The sequence below is a fragment of the Lissotriton vulgaris genome, chromosome 7 (genome assembly GCF_964263255.1).
Source record: "Lissotriton vulgaris chromosome 7, aLisVul1.2, whole genome shotgun sequence".
In the NCBI taxonomy this organism is placed as follows: Eukaryota; Metazoa; Chordata; class Amphibia; order Caudata; family Salamandridae; genus Lissotriton; species Lissotriton vulgaris.
In genome coordinates, this window is record NC_141695.1 from 1,281,332,179 (window position 1) to 1,281,348,186 (window position 16,008).

General features: G+C 43.8%; 1 protein-coding gene across 2 annotated transcripts in view; it reads left to right on the forward strand.

Moving 5' to 3' along the window:
- Positions 1-16,008, forward strand: part of STK36 (serine/threonine kinase 36) — a 223,409-nt gene that overhangs the window by 86,625 nt on the left and 120,776 nt on the right. For both annotated transcript variants that reach the window (XM_086931854.1, XM_086931855.1), the window contains exons 9-13: positions 2,662-2,797; positions 2,925-3,068; positions 9,131-9,310; positions 9,964-10,061; positions 12,751-12,856. In XM_086931854.1, the coding sequence (XP_086787980.1) occupies positions 2,662-2,797; positions 2,925-3,068; positions 9,131-9,310; positions 9,964-10,061; positions 12,751-12,856 (664 nt within the window). The remainder of the gene's footprint in view (positions 1-2,661; positions 2,798-2,924; positions 3,069-9,130; positions 9,311-9,963; positions 10,062-12,750; positions 12,857-16,008) is intronic.

The window sequence follows — 16,008 nt, forward strand, 5'->3', positions numbered from 1 at the left end:
AATTCCACCAACAATTTCACCCTCTCCTTGGCTACGTCGGGGTTTTCAATTTCATAAATGCCTTTTAGCATAGGCCACTACTGTTTTGTGGCTTAGGCCACTGTTTTCAGAGACCACATTCGGACAGTTTAACTTGCAACACAGTCCCTCACCCCTCAAACATCCACAGCCACACAACTGCATTGGTAAGTTTTTGCTGGCACACAAACACACTGTTGGCAGGACATCACATCAGACAAGTGGGTCCTCCAAATTGTCCATCAGGGCTATGTCCTCCCATTTCTTTTCACTCCATTGTACCTTCCACCACCATCAGGGCAGCTGACGGAGGACCATCTGTCTGTCATGATGCAGAAAGTACAGGCCCTTTTGGCCAAATGGGCCATAGAGTGGTTTCTGACCTCAGAAGTAGAAACTGGATGTTACTTCTGCTACTTCCTTGTACCGAAAAAAGATGGAGGGGTTTGTTCTGTTTTGGATCTTCCCCCCTCAATGCCTTCCTGTGAAAGGGCACTTTGAAGATGCTCACTAGCCCAGGCCTTGCCTGCCCTAGACCCCAGAGGCTGGATGGTGGCGTTGGACCTGCAGGACGCTTATTTCCATATCCCCATCCTTTAGGGACTACCTGCAGTGCATGGTGGACCTTTTGGTTGTTGGCAGCATATCGTTGGAGGTCATGGGAGGGGGATCCAGGTATTTCCTACCTTGAAGACGGACTGTTGCAGGATGACTCCCCAAAGCAGTTATACACCACCTTCAGATGACAGCAAACCTCCCAACATCATGGGGTTCACTATAAATATGCTGAAGTCTTACCTAACCCCTTCACAGATGCTCCTATTCATCAGAGTTGTTCTGGATACAGTACGGTTTAAGTGCCTTTCATCCTGTAGCAGAGAGTCAGGGTATGGTCTCAATGTTTCAGCCTTGGTCCTTGATCTCTGTGAGATGACTCTGAGGCTTTTGGGTTTTTAGCCTCCTGCATCCTGCTGGCCAAACAAACCAGGTGGCACATGCGGGATCTGCAGTGGGACCTCAACATTAGTGGGAACAGCGTTAGGAGAATCTGTTAGGATTGTATCTAGACTTTGGAGAAGACTGCAAAACATCTGCAGTGCTGGCTACTGGACCCGTGATTGGGGTCAGTGGCAGATCTCTCTCCTTACCTTTCCCAGAGTTGATGGTGGTATTGATGCATCACTACTGTGTTGGGCAGGCGATCTGGAAGAGGTTGAGATCAGAGTCTCTGGTGGGGACTGAAATCCACATCAATTTGTTGGAGTCAAGTGCAATTCGCCTAGCACTGAAGCCTTCCTTTCTACCATCAGAGGAAGACTGGTGTAGGTGCTCATGTACAGCACTACCACCATGTGATCTCAGCCCCCAATGCTTAACGGATCACGAATGGCATTTACACCCGGGGTAGCGCAGGGTGTCTTCCAGCAATGGAAGGATCCCTGGCTCAATTTGTTTTCTATCGCTGTGAATGGGCAGTGTTAGGACTTTTGCGCGTTGGAGTATCCAACGTAGCTTTCTGTCCTGAAATGTCATTCTCTAAAGTGTAGCTCAGGACTCCTGTATGCCTTCCAGCCACTGCCTCTCCTGCCTCGAGTTCTGAATGATCAAGAACAATTGGGCCCAAGTGATCCTAGTGGTACTGGTTTGGCCTTGGAGCGTGTGGGACCCGGAACTCCTGCGTATGAGCATCCTCTGATCAAGCTGCCACTCCGGGAGGGTATTCTGTCGCAACAGGACATGGGTATTACACCTGTACAATTTGTATCTTCATGCTTGGAAATTGAGCGGTGGCAGTCGACCTGCTTTGAACTTTCCACTGAGGTTGTTGATTTCATCTTGGCACTAAGGTATCCTTCCACGAATTCCGTGTACGGAAGTCATTGGGACAGATTTGTGGACAAATTGACCCATTACAAGCAAACTCTGTCTTTGTCTAGAATTAATGTTCAAGTGAATGTGGGGAAAGGACTATTCTGGACCCGATTGACTGTAGTGTCCTAGAGAGCAAGCTGGTAATTGTAACTGGCCACCACAGGACGCTTAAATAGGGACTGAGCTGAGGCATATTGGTCACCTACTGCATGCAAGCTGCATCTGCCTAACGCTGACTGCTTCTGCACTGTGGAAGGTTGCACCAGACGTTGATGCAGGAACTTTTTCAACCTGTAGTTTGGATGTCCCACAATATTGAGAATGGTACTTTGCAGTGCTTGGCAGGGAGAGGGGAGGTAGTGGGTGGTGACCAACCAAGGGCACACTGCATATAACAGTTGACTTTTGAAACAAACTAACTCTTAGGAAGCATAGTGTGCTTGATCTCTGCTTATCAGGAATTAATTATCCCAGTCCATTTGTCAGTCAGACCACCAACTGCACAGTTGCAAATGAAGGAAACATCTGAAACTCGCAGAGTACCAATACGAAACAAAGTTGGTAATGACCAGTATTCTCCTGGCCCTTCCAATTCTAAATGTGAGCCACTGTGTCTATGGAACCTAGGATTCTCCACTCTCTTCTGTCTGTCTTCCCTTCCTCCCTCAATCCCGCTTTTCCTTCTGTTGCCCCTCTCTTTCGTCTGAAGAAGTTGTGTTTCAAGTATGAAATTGCTCACTGGAATGACACATTCATTACCTTTCTTGACAGGGAGCACCGGATTAGCCGCGACTATGACCGGGCGTTCCCAGAGGTTGAAGTTGGGGGAAGAATGGTCTCCAAGAACTCTGGATCTGGCAGCACTCGGGGTAGACGCAGCATTGAGCATGTGGACCTGGAGAATGAGGTGAGAAAGCGCCAGTCTACCATCCAGGATCTATGGTGTAGTAGTATTTGTTTTCGTAAGTGCCAAGTCTTAGTGTGACTTTGTGACTAAGACCGCATTGTATTAACTCTCACTCTAACTGATCTAGGAAGTTGACAGTGATGATGAGTGGCGACATCTGATTGATGCCACAGAGCCTTCAAACCTGCAGCTTACGACCCCTCTGACTCTACTGGGGGACCCAGCCTTTATCCAACGAATCCGCCTTCGTCTGCAGGACTCCTGCATTCAGGTGAGGATTAAAGTGTTTGGAAGGTGGGTGCTGTTATTCAAATACGAGGGAAAGGAGCATGAGGGTAGGAAACTAGAGAAGTGAGGTGATAATTAACGGGACGGATACGCCCTGCTTCCTGGAGACGGGGTAATGAAAGGTGCCACACCATTGAGTGTGATGGGATAGTGATGAGAGTGACCAAAATGCTATCGAGCAAGCATTTGAATACTGGCAAGTGTGATTAGGATAACTGAGCATGGTTGGGGAGTGTGCGTAATAGGAACTGAGAGTAAGGATCACTGGGGTAGAGACCGGGGGTTACCAGGGAAGAAGGTTTGGATTACTAGGACATAGACTGGGTATGAGGAAGGAAGACTGGAGATAACAAGATAGGGAATCCAGTGCTATTGGGGAGAAAGACTGGCACTACTGTGAAGAGGCTGGAGATTCTTGCTATGGATATTGGAGTTTACTTGTGGTGTCCCTCTTTATCTTTCAAATAAGCAGGTTATTACATACTGAGGTCCAAACTTCCTTTTACAGAAACATTCATAATTTTTATATGTATTGCCCTGACTTTTCTGCTAGCTCAATATATATATATATATATAAATATATATATATATATATATATATATATATATATATATATATATAATATATATATATATATATATATATATATTTTAGTTGCACATAATGCTTCAGGCTTTTCCGATGTTTTGCTTGGAGAGTGCATTAATGATATAATATTGTAGAGGAGTGGCTAATACAAACGGCTAATAGTTTACTTAATCTAGAAGCCAGGCACCAAGATTAATTGAACAGAACAAGGTTTGAAAATGCAACAGAAAAGGACTACGTTTACTAAATCATAGAGTTAATATTTATAATATGAAAAGTTCAAAGACATTGATTAATTATCTTTCAGTGTAAAATCTGTATCTTAACATAGAAAAACTTTGATTCCTAAAAGTACTTTTTTCCTTCTTTTAACACTTAGATCTAACACAAAATGAACCACAGTAACTTTTTAAAGGTTATTGCAGACATTTGAACCACACATTTCCAGTTCATGAGCAAAATAATAAAAAAGGCTTGATGCTTTTCTAACTGGACTCTTCTAGATTAAGTTCACTTCTCCGACCATGACATTCTGTCTCTAGACTTTCCTGTAGCTCTGATACTCGTTTCTTTAAGAGATTCGCATTGTCCTTTAAATCTTGAATAGGCAGCAGTATGCCTTCCACCTATTGCATCATTCTATTGCATTTTATGCTCTTGGTCTCCAGATACATTTATCCACACTTTCGTTGTGTGTGTTTGTGGAAGAGCAGAATTGATTGCCACAGTTTGTCTCCATCCACCACAAATTTGTCTGAATGAGATTCTGAGAAGCACCTACCTTCTAGTGGCCTCTCCTACAATCCCCTGTCTCCTCTTTTTGGATCTGGACGTCCACATTCTGTATAAACATAATCTCGTCAAAAGTGAAATTCTCTCCTCCAGCAGCAAATTCAACCATTGCATTCATATTTGGCTTCAGAACAAGGCATTAGATTTCCCGCCTATAAAAAGCAGAGCAAAATTGATATGCTTTCACATAGTATCGACATGGTTGCAACAAAATATTCTTACCTGAAAGAGTAAGAGCAATTGAGTCGTAACACGGAGTAACAGATTTCTATGTATATGCTCCGTGCCCTTCAAAGTCCTACTTACAGCTGACTTTACAGAAGTACAGTGATACAAATATGGAATCAATGAGAGATCAAGCTATGCATTTACCAATTAAATTGGTTGAGATTAGGACACGAAAAACCATTACTGTTTTTTCAAATAAGGTTTTAGAACTAAAGTGTCAAAGATTATGCAACAACATATTCATTAACATTTTTTATCGCAAGGTGGAAAACCATTATAAGTAAGCTAAGAATATCTGAAAGCTAATTTCAAAATCCCAACTCAGGAAGGATGAATCTACTGTAAGAATCATCCTGTTGTCCCTTGAATCTCTCATGTCACCTTAGTGTTATTCCCTTTGCTCTCTGCATTGGAGGACTACCATCTTCCATGGGGATATACATAAGTTATACTAACAGCAGGTTGCCCTAGTACTTACAAGCCTAGCATCCCAAATAGTTAAAACCTCTTTCACCCTCACCCAGTGTGGAGGAAACCTAAAACTGTGCATGTGAGTGTACTCTGATAATGCCTTTTGAATCAAAATAGTGGATAGTGGCCTGCCAGAACAAGCACAGGCACTTGTAACCAACCCCTTCATGTTTGCTTTACTCCTTGAGAGAATCAACAATTCATCCTGCCCAAGCAGTTTCTTCAAGAAAGTGCAGGAGAATCTGCAGCCGGAATCTGCCAGAAGTATTAGAGTAAATTCCTTTTATGGAGCTGTTTTTATCCTGGTTGGTGGAAACATGAACATCAAACCAAACCAGCCCCTGACACTCTGTTATAGGCAAAAACATTATATTGTGCATGTCAACCTCCTGATTGGATGGCACCAAATTTGTTAACTTTGCAGGACACTTGGTCTGCAGTAGGATGTGGCCCGCTGCCACAAACTAAAGAAATAGGTTACAGCACCACTCCAGCTACTCGCAGAGCTATGCTTCACTGTGGCTGCATGGAGTATTGGCAAGAAACAAAAGTGGGGTGCCAGTGCTGATATAAATAATTTGATTAAGCAAATGACCAAACAGAACTTGAAGAATTATTCAAGAACGGGAGTTACTACTTAATAGTTTTTTATTTTGACATTTTTAGAAAAAGGAAAACTTATAATGTTTTCATTTTTTACATCATCCAGAAAAACATGTTCAAAAAAGGACACACGGGAATTAGGGAACTGGCTACTAATCATCAGTCATACAGTATTACAGACATATCACAGACATTTAAAACTCATTCAAACCACTTGGGAAGAGGGACTACAAAAACATATGCTACAGTCTTAAAATATGTACAGTCTATACTACAAAAGAAACAAAAAGCCACAGTCTGCGACCACAGTTTTGCAAAAGTAGGAAAAAAATAGTTTTATAGTGTACAATCCTGTATTTTAAATTAGATCTACAAGAGAAACTTTTTAAACTGATGGGACTTGGTAATGTACGAGCGGCTGGGAGAAATTAATTGAATGATCCTGTCGCTCTTGCAGACACAGTGTGGCAGGAGCCTACGCGTTTCGAATCCCACTGGTTTTCTTGGGATTCTCTTCAGGGCCTCATGTAGTATCACTGAGTGGGGACGCCGTTTTTTTTTGGGAATCGGGAGAAATCAGCGATATCAATTGTCTGTATCTCATAGATACACCATGCTGGTTATTATCTTTGAAATGGAAGCCAGGAGGGACATCAATGGATAAAAAGGTCTGAAGTGGAGTGAATCTACCAAGCATGAACGGTTGTCCGCATCAATACGGATGGCGGGATGGATTTATTAATTTACAGCAACCGTCTAAGCCTGTCTAGGTGCATGGAGTAGAAGGGTAGTGAATGCCAAGGAAGCGGAAGGGATTTAAGATCGCTTTTGTTCGAATTTAGAAGATGCGGCAGGTGAAGGAGGATCCATTATTTAATTACCGCCTTATATGTAGAGGGCTTTACATTATTGGAGCCATCTATCAAGTAGTAGTGGCATGAAGCTTAGTTCACGATATGAAACGGCCGTCGGACCGCTCGCGTTCTCGTCGGCACTACTCTTCGGCGCATGCTGCCACACGCATGCGCCGAGGAGTAGTGCTGACGAGAACGCGAGCGGTCCGACGGCCGTTTCATATCGTGAACTAAGCTTCATGCCACTACTACTTGATAGATGGCTCCAATAATGTAAAGCCCTCTACATATAAGGCGGTAATTAAATAATGGATCCTCCTTCACCTGCCGCATCTTCTAAATTCTAACAAAAGCGATCTTAAATCCCTTCCGCTTCCTTGGCATTCACTACCCTTCTACTCCATGCACCTAGACAGGCTTAGACGGTTGCTGTAAATGAATAAATCCATCCCGCCATCCGTATTGATGCTGACGACCGTTCATGCTTGGTAGATTCACTCCACTTCAGACCTTTTTATCCATTGATGTCCCTCCTGGCTTCCATTTCAAAGATAATAACCAGCATGGTGTATCTATGAGATACAGACAATTGATATCGCTGATTTCTCCCGATTCCCAAAAAAAACCGGCGTCCCCACTCAGTGATACTACATGAGGCCCTGAAGAGAATCCCAAGAAAACCAGTGGGATTCGAAACGCGTAGGCTCCTGCCACACTGTGTCTGCGAGAGCGACAGGATCATTCAATTAATTTCTCCCAGGCGCTCGTACATTACCAAGTCCCATCAGTTTAAAAAGTTTCTCTTGTAGATCTAATTTAAGATACAGGATTGTACATTATAAAACTAATTTTTTCCTACTTTTGCAAAACTGTGGACGCAGACTGTGGCTTTTTGATCTTTTGTAGTATAGACTGTACATATTTCAAGACTGTAGCATATGTTTTTGTAGTCCCTCTTCCCAAGTGGTTTGAATGAGTTTTGAATGTCTGTGATATGTCTGTAATACTGTATGACTGATGATTAGTAGCCAGTTCCCTAATTCCCGTGTGTCCTTTTTTGAACATATTTTTCTGGATGATGTAAAAAATGAAAAAATTATAAGTTTTCCTTTTTCTAAAAATGTCAAAATAAAAAACTATTAAGTAGTAAGTCCCGTTCTTGAATAATTCTTCAAGTTCTGTTTGGTCATTTGCTTAATCAAATTATTTATATCAGCACTGGCACCCCACTTTTGTTTCTTGCTAGTCTGGGTCAGCCTTGCTGATTAGAGCCACCCCGTAGTTGTTTTCGCATGGAGTATTGGGGCATTTGGACTGGAGCTGCATCTTTCCCTTCTCCTGAAGGCTGAACCAAGCTTGGTAATCTGCCCTTGGTGCATCTAGTTCGATAGAAGAGACTCCCAGCAAGCCAATGAAAACCACATAGAACCACACATAGCACCTTAAAGCCACTTGCACCCACTACCCTCTGTCTGGCTGGCATAAGCATTTATCAGTCATCGGCCAGAGTAGTGGAAGAGTAGTACAGGGAGAGCCACACCAGGCTCTCCTTTGAAACCAGCACCTGGGCAGCCTCTGTGCATTTGTATTTAGAATTCATACATGGGACCACAAGGTCCATTTAATGAACCTTGTTCATCTGCCTGGCATTACTGATTTAGTCTTTGAAATGCGATTCAGCCCTGTCTCACACCCTGCCCGAGAGATACTACCCATTCACTGAGGTCCACTGATTCATGCTTCTAGCAACTTCAGAACTGGAGCTACACAATCCAACATTTCTGAGAGACCCTAATAATGAGAAGCTTTGTCCCTCTGTAGCATGAACAGAACCCAAACCAGAGTATGATCCATTAAATAAGGCCATGCCCTACAATTATAATGTGTGTTATCACTTTAACAGTTCATGTTAGGAGCTTGAAACTACCTCAATTCTTCTCAGTTTTAGTGGACTCATTTTTGAGATGTGTTATTTCTTTTTCAGTGATAAACTAGCCCGGTAGACTGGTGTTAATTTGATTATGTTACCATATCTGCTTCAACCCGCCGATTGCCTCCCAAGAGCTAAGCCTTAATTGAGCAACCAACCTATTTAGAGAGGTAAGGAAACTTTGACAGGCACAGTTTTCCATCTTTGACCCAGTACTCCACATCCTGAAAAGTAGGGAACCCAAGGAGTCTCACTTTTGATACTGCTAGGTGGTTCCCTACAGTTTCCGGATCCTGGAAGAGACCTGGGCATGAGGTTATCCATCATAAAAGGAAAACATGTCTTTGAGGTTGAAAACGCTGCCTAGCAGGTCCAACTACAGCAAGACGGGAGTGAATATTACCTGCTGAATGGCCTGCAACACGTGAGACGCTTTTCTAGTGCCTCTCTTTATGACAAGCGGTTTGTGTTGTATTCATGCATCCCTTTCTGCGACAGAGGAGTTTTTGAAGTGCTGCATGTTCTGTTGGAGAGGATGATCTTTGTTTCATCTCTGTGCTCTCTCATACTTTTCACAGGTACTAGATGGCATGCTGGAGGGGGCGGCTCACCTGCGGCCTGCACTTCATGTTGTGGGAAATCTTTTAGCTACCAAGTGTGACTCAGATCTGCTGCACAGCTTCTGTCAGGAGGTTGACATCCCTCAGTTTTTGCTGCGGCTGATCAGCCAGATCTTGGACAGTCCAAGCATCAAACAGGTTTGTCCCTTCAAGAGTCTGCACTGAGGATGTGATGTGCAGTTCTTATTGCTGAGTGGACGAGGAGCTGCATGTATCCTCTCCCTTGTGGCCTTATGGTCCCCTACTATTGATCATGCAAAGAAGGGATTTAACTTGTAGTTAGTGTTCATAACAAGAAAACAGCAGAGCATAATATAACATAACAAAGCATGGCTGCACAAGTTAAACATATGATTGGATAAGATGTATGTATGGCAATGGGTTGTGCTTTTTCTTTTGTGAATTTGGCGCACTATTCTTTTAGCAGTGTGTCTTCCATTGTGAGTCATGCATCTTGGTGAGTGTTTTCATGGTTTGAATATTGTGTAGAGCTATGTTCTGGGCATGACTAAGAGTTTTGTAATCTATGGTGCCTGCCAAGCTGTGCTCTGTGTGGATTGCAGGTGGGCGTGTGTACTGTTTTCTCTCGATGGGCTGTGTGCAGCGAGGCTGAATTGTGTATTATGTATTGCAGATTGGGTTCTGTACTTTCTAAAGCATGGTCAGTTCTGCACTGTCTGTATGAGAGGATCAGTTGTGTGCGTGTGTGTATAGCAGGCTGAATTGTGTTCTTTGCAGTCTGTCGGTGGATAAGTTGAATAAATTCTCGCTATGTCCTCTTTTGCCCATAGCAGCCCTGGTGCCTGACGGTGCTGACGGATCTCCTTGCTGTGCTCACCGCTTACTTTGCCAGTGACTTTAATATGGAGAAGAGTCAGAGAGGAAACAGGTACCATGGGAGGAGGGTGCAAAAAACTGTTGAGAGAGCATGTACCACATGTTTGTGGGAAGCAGATACTGGTGGAGGCAAATTGACAGTAACTAGAGTGGGAAAGGTACTGAGGAGGGTGTAAAGTTAAAAAATTAAAAGGTATTTGAGGCAGAGGGTTTTGGTCCTGGGGTCTACTTGTGTATGGGGTGAGAAAATGAATCTAAGGTGGGTGCCTGGTATATGATATGGCTGAACAATCACTGGAGGAAGAGAACAGATACCGGTTATTGGGGAAGGAAAGTGTAACAGGGTGTGTTGTACAAGTACCCGGAGGGAGATAAGTGTTACCATGATGAGAACCAATATCCGAGTCCAGGACATCTACCAGAGAATACAGAGGACAATAAAATCCTGAGACAAGAGTCTTTGGGAGGTGACGGTGTTTCTCAGGAGAAGGAGTGTAGCCAGGGACGCAGAGGGAGAGGTACATACCGTGGAGGCAGAGGCATGTTGCAGGAGCACTTTGTACAGATGCTAAGATAGATGCCAATGGATTGACACTCCATACTGAGAAAAGGACAGGTACCAAAGGTGGGGTTAGAAGAAGGATACCAAGGGAGGAGAGGTATGTGTATTAGAGGATGAAACAGGATGGTCTGGATGTGGGAAAGGGTTTCAGTGGAGTGGGGCTCCACTGGAGCAGGCGGCAGGTACTGGGAAGGCACACGAGCCGCTTTTGCACTCCCCTTTAGCATCACTTTACTTCGTAATGAGACCCTTCAGTGCTACTCATTAGGGCCACTTTGTACTCATCTGATTAGAGGCCTAATGTGCTCCTTCTAGTGCTGGCCTTCTGTTCTTCTCTAACTAACTAGAGCCCCTGTCTTCCTTTACTTGGGTTGCTTCTTCACTCATCTAAGTAGCCCCTTCTCCTTATCCTCTTGATTAGCCACCATGCTTCTGTAGTTTTGCTCTCTCTTATCTCCTCCTTTTAATGCTCCCTCTTTGTTCTTATTAGGGCCACCTGTGCTGTGTGAACCCTGGACCTACAGATATCATCACTGGGTCCTATCTCTTCAGTGCCTCACAGTTCGGGTTTGGGCTTGGTCTGTATTAGGTGCAATTATGCCACCATCAAGGGCCCTTCATGTCACAAAACCCACCCTCAGTTGATTCCTCAACTAGCCAAAGGGAAGGGGCCACTGGCTGCTGCATTTGTCTTTTACGTGTATTAGAGGTAGACGTCCACGCCCTACACTTTGTGTACAGTGCGCAGAAGTCAACTCTTTCTAGAACGGGCACTGTGTTCAAACAGAATCAAAGGCACACAAGGAATTGGTATTTAGCAGTTGTGTTTGTTATCACATGCAGGCTAGTTGTAGACTCAGTACTGAAAAATAAGACTCAATGAGGTACAGGGTATTGTTATTTTTTTTAAAGGCACGGGAGTGCAGTTGAAGTAGTCTTTAAATGACAGTAATAATGCACAAATAACAAAATATATAAATATAGACAAATATTTAGAACATTTCTATAGGAGAATGAGCGAGAGGGAGGTGCAGTTTCACCCTGCTCGTTTCCGGACTCCAGTAAAAATGCTGGTGTGGTGCATGAGACTCAACAGGCTGCATGAACGCTTGGGTCTTTTAGGCAGTCAATATCACTTTGCGACCTGAGTACAGCCTTCGGAGAACCTATCACTCATATTTTTCCCATCAACCACTAGTTTGGATAGCCCACCTTCATACTGGTCTGAACGCATAGGTACAGTCCTGTGTACATGAGTTCTGATTTCCTGTCACCTTGAGTAGGTAGAACAGCCATCCGCCTCCCACCTGGTACCAGACACACACAAGGAGTTACCAAAGAGGACAACAGGCACAGATACATGCATAGAAACACCTAGCAACTGTCTTTCTTTGCCATCTAGTCTGCTGTTACCCCTGGCTTTGCTCTCTACCCCACTATTTAGTCCTGCCCTTTTGGCTGGCTCTAATATGTATTCCTAGCTTTAGACCTGGACTTCCAATATTTAGTGCAATTAGCACAAATTGTGATGTCTTATTCTACACTGGACCAGTTGCTGTCGTTTCACTGTTTAGGACTGTCCCTCTTCTTTTAGTTAGATCAGTTTACCCTTCCTATAGGGATGGCTTTGCCTTCTCTTCCGTATTGCAGGACTGTCTCTCCCTGCCTTTAGCACCAGCTCTCTCTCTCCATTTGTTCCTTGGCTTGCTGTGTTAGTCTTAGTTGTGCTGTCTTTTCTTGCTTTTAGTCTTCACTCTGTCTTTCTGTAGCCTTTTTCTCATGTCTCCTCAGTTAATCTGGCTTTCTATTTCTGCTCTCAGTGATGTTTCTGATGTGTCTTCCTTTAGTGCTACATTTCATGACTCTGCTTTTACCATTACTTTTGTTATTTCCTCTTGGCTATCATCCTGGCTCTACTGCCATGTTGACTTTGCTGATTTCTTTATTTTGTTCGAGTTCTGCTGTCTCTTCCTTCCTCTAGTGCTCTTTGCATTCAGTCCTACCCCTGCTGTATGCTCATGATTGATATGATGACATGTGGGCCCATATGTACTAAAGCTTTTCCCCATAGTCACAGGATGGGAAAACTCCTTTGATACATCAGGCCCTTTGTGCCTTGCATCAGGTGCATCGTAAATCCTTGGTCTAATAATGAACTACCCTCTGCTCCTTCACACAGCCTCCAGGCCTTCCAGCAGGCTGCTGATCACTTCCTTGGCATGCTAGGAAAGTTGCTCTCCCAACCAATCGACAGTGAAAGGATTCTGCGAGAGCAAAGTATCATGGTAAAGCCTATCACTAAATCTTGGGCCACTGTAGTCAAAGCTGACACTGTTGGTGGGAATGTACAGAGTGCAGTGAGAAAGAGCAAGCAATGGGGAGGGATCTGTGTCCAACAGTGCTTGGATCCTGAGAGAATGGGGCGTGATTTTTTTAATGAATAAAGGCGCACTATTTTAATGAATACTTTACATGCATTCCTTACTGTTAGAAATGCATACAATGCATCAGACTAGACTTGGAAGAATCTCAGAATACCACTTGTTGGCACCTTGGCAACTGCACAAAGAATGCTTTTTATCAAAGTCAGTGAAAGCAATCAACCACCTCCATACAAGCACAGTACCACACCGCAGTTAATTTTCTCTGTTGTTTCATGCTCACTCTTTCTGGGCTGTCTTTGAAGTACCTGACTGTAACAAGCTAGGCTGTGGAAAAAAAACGGATTCATGTGACTACACAATTTGTTTTTGTTAAAACAATTGTGATGGCGCTCCACCCCTCTCTGCATGCCCTTGTCCCACTGCTATTGTATGCCACCAACCATTTTTGGCCAATTCCTTGCCGTTTCTGCCGATCAGCAGGATGTAAGAAACAAGTTTACAGGATATTTTGCCCCTTCCATGCGATCATAATCCTTTTAGCTGTTAGCTAGCCCCGAAAGGAAAACTTGTGGGGTTTTTTTCTTCGTATTTACATTTGGCAAAAAAGTGCATGATTCTACCATGCACTCAACTGGCAAATTATATTAAGCAATGCATCGATTTGCGCACCCAAGTTTTCGGTTTCACAGTGTGTTAGACCTGGCAATCTTAGGGTGGACCTTCCCCAATCCTTTTTCTCCCCCCCCCCCTATGTTTTTCAGAATCTTTTTGTTGGCCTTAGGACTCTGAGAACTGTACCACTGCTTATCAATGCTAATGTTCATATGCTCCTTCCATACATGTGTGCTGTAAATTTAAAACATGATTGGCATATTTAATATACTTCTAAGTCCCTTGTAAAGTGGTATACCACATACCCAGGGCCTGTAAGTTAAATGCTACTAGTCGGCTGCAGCACTGTTTGTGCCACCCACAGAAGTAGGCTTTCAAACCTGTCTCAGGCCTGCCACTGCAGTGCCTGTGTGTGCAGTTTGCTGCCACTATGTCTTGGCATTTATAACTAATTGCTAAGCTTTGAACTCCCCTTTTATTACATATGTGTTACCCCTACAGTAGGCCCTAAGTAGCCCTAAGGGCAGGGTGCTATGTAAGTAAAAGGTAGGACATGCACTGTGATGTTTTGAATGTCCTTGTAGTGACAAACAGCTACATTTGTTTTTCACTACTGTGAGGCCTACCACTCTCATATGTTAGCAGTAACAATTCCTTAATACACTTTTAAGCTGCAGGTCCTGATCAGAGAAGCCTTGCCTTCCCAGGTTACATATCTTTGGAATGGTAATGATAAATCTTCCTTACTGGTGAAGTTGGACTTAACATTTCTGTTTTAGAAATGCCGCTTTTAGAAAGCACACATTTTTCTGCACTTATTAAATGTGCCAGGTAGCCTGTCTCCAATACATTTCTGGGGTGGGTGACAACTATACTTTGTGCATTCCCTCTAGACAGCCGCAAACACAGAAAGGATAGGTGTGTCTGAGTACCCATATGCACACAAATGCACTGTGATGGCATGGCCTGGGCAGGATGGAAGGAAGGGGCTAACACTTCACTTGAATAGGTAGTTGTAGGAAAGTGCCCCTTTTTGTCATGGTCACCCCCACTTTTTGCCACTGATACTGATGTTTTTCGACTGATGTGCACTGGGTTCCTGCTAGCCAGGCCCCAGTGCCAGAGATCTTTTCCTAAAACAAGGTAAACTGATCACATTGTAATGAAATTGGCACACACTTTGTGTTATATCCTCAGTATTACATTTACATGTAATCAGCCTAGGTCCTCCTAACTGCTCAGCCAGAGTGAGAGATGGTAACGGAATGTTGGTGTGACTGTGATGAATGGAATGCCTGGGTGCCTGTGTGGATGAGTGGTTACAGTTGGAGATGGGCTGAGCAGCTAGGCAGGCTGCTCCTGGTGGGGCTGTTGTAGGAGATGTAGGAGCTGGTACATGGCTAGTACCTGACATGAGCTGGCTGGACAGAGATTGATGCAACCTTGACTTGGAACAAATAAAGAAGACTGGAAATTTACTACATGGCTACCAGTTTCTCTATGTACAAGGTACAACACTTTGGCACTCCTGTAAGGGTCTAGTAAGTGGTACCCTTGGTTCCCAGGGCATGGGTATCAAAGAGTGTCTCTAAGGGCTGCAGCATGTATTATGCCACCTGGGACCCGTATCGACACATCTCGCAGTTGCGACCTAGAAATTTACTTTGTTTGCAGGAGCCTGCATTGGTCCTGTATCCGGCCTGTGCTCCATTGCGGTGGGCCCAAACTTTGACTTTGCCCCGGTCCAGCCTGACTGCAAGAAACCCCTAAAGCGCTATTTGCTTCTAAGCATTACACTGCATTTATTCTAATGACTTCTCTACTTCGATTTATTGTTTTTTTGGTCTTGTTTCGTTCATAATATAATCTATTTTTCTAAACCTGTGTGGAGTCTTTTTGCGGTGTATGTATTGTGTTACTGTTTGTGTGTGTTGCACAAATACTTTACACATTGCAGCTTTAGATAAGCCAGACTGCTTTGTGCCAAGCTACCAGAGGGTGAGCTTAGGCTATGTTATAGTGTGGTATTCGCTTACCCTGACTAGAGTGTTGATTCTTGTCTGGCCTGGGTGCATACCTCAGCCAACCAGGAATTCATTTCTAACACAGTGTTTGCCAACAGTGCTTCAGGCGGTTTGATCTTGTACCCTCAACTGAACCTGCATTATGAGGGTGTTTGCTTCAAGTGTAACCCCGCCCACATCTATGAAACCAGCACCTAGTATGGATTATTCTGTAATGGAGCAATCATAATAACCTAGAGTGGGTCGCATTCAGGGCCTTCTGTATCAAACACCAGTGTTAGCTTATTATTGGAGCAGAAAAACGGCCAAAACCCATTAGACCCTAGATACAACGAGACTAAAGAGGAGCTCAACTCTAGCACCCTGAGTACTGCTATTTACAGGACCTGGAGTTCATTAAATATTTCACACTCATGC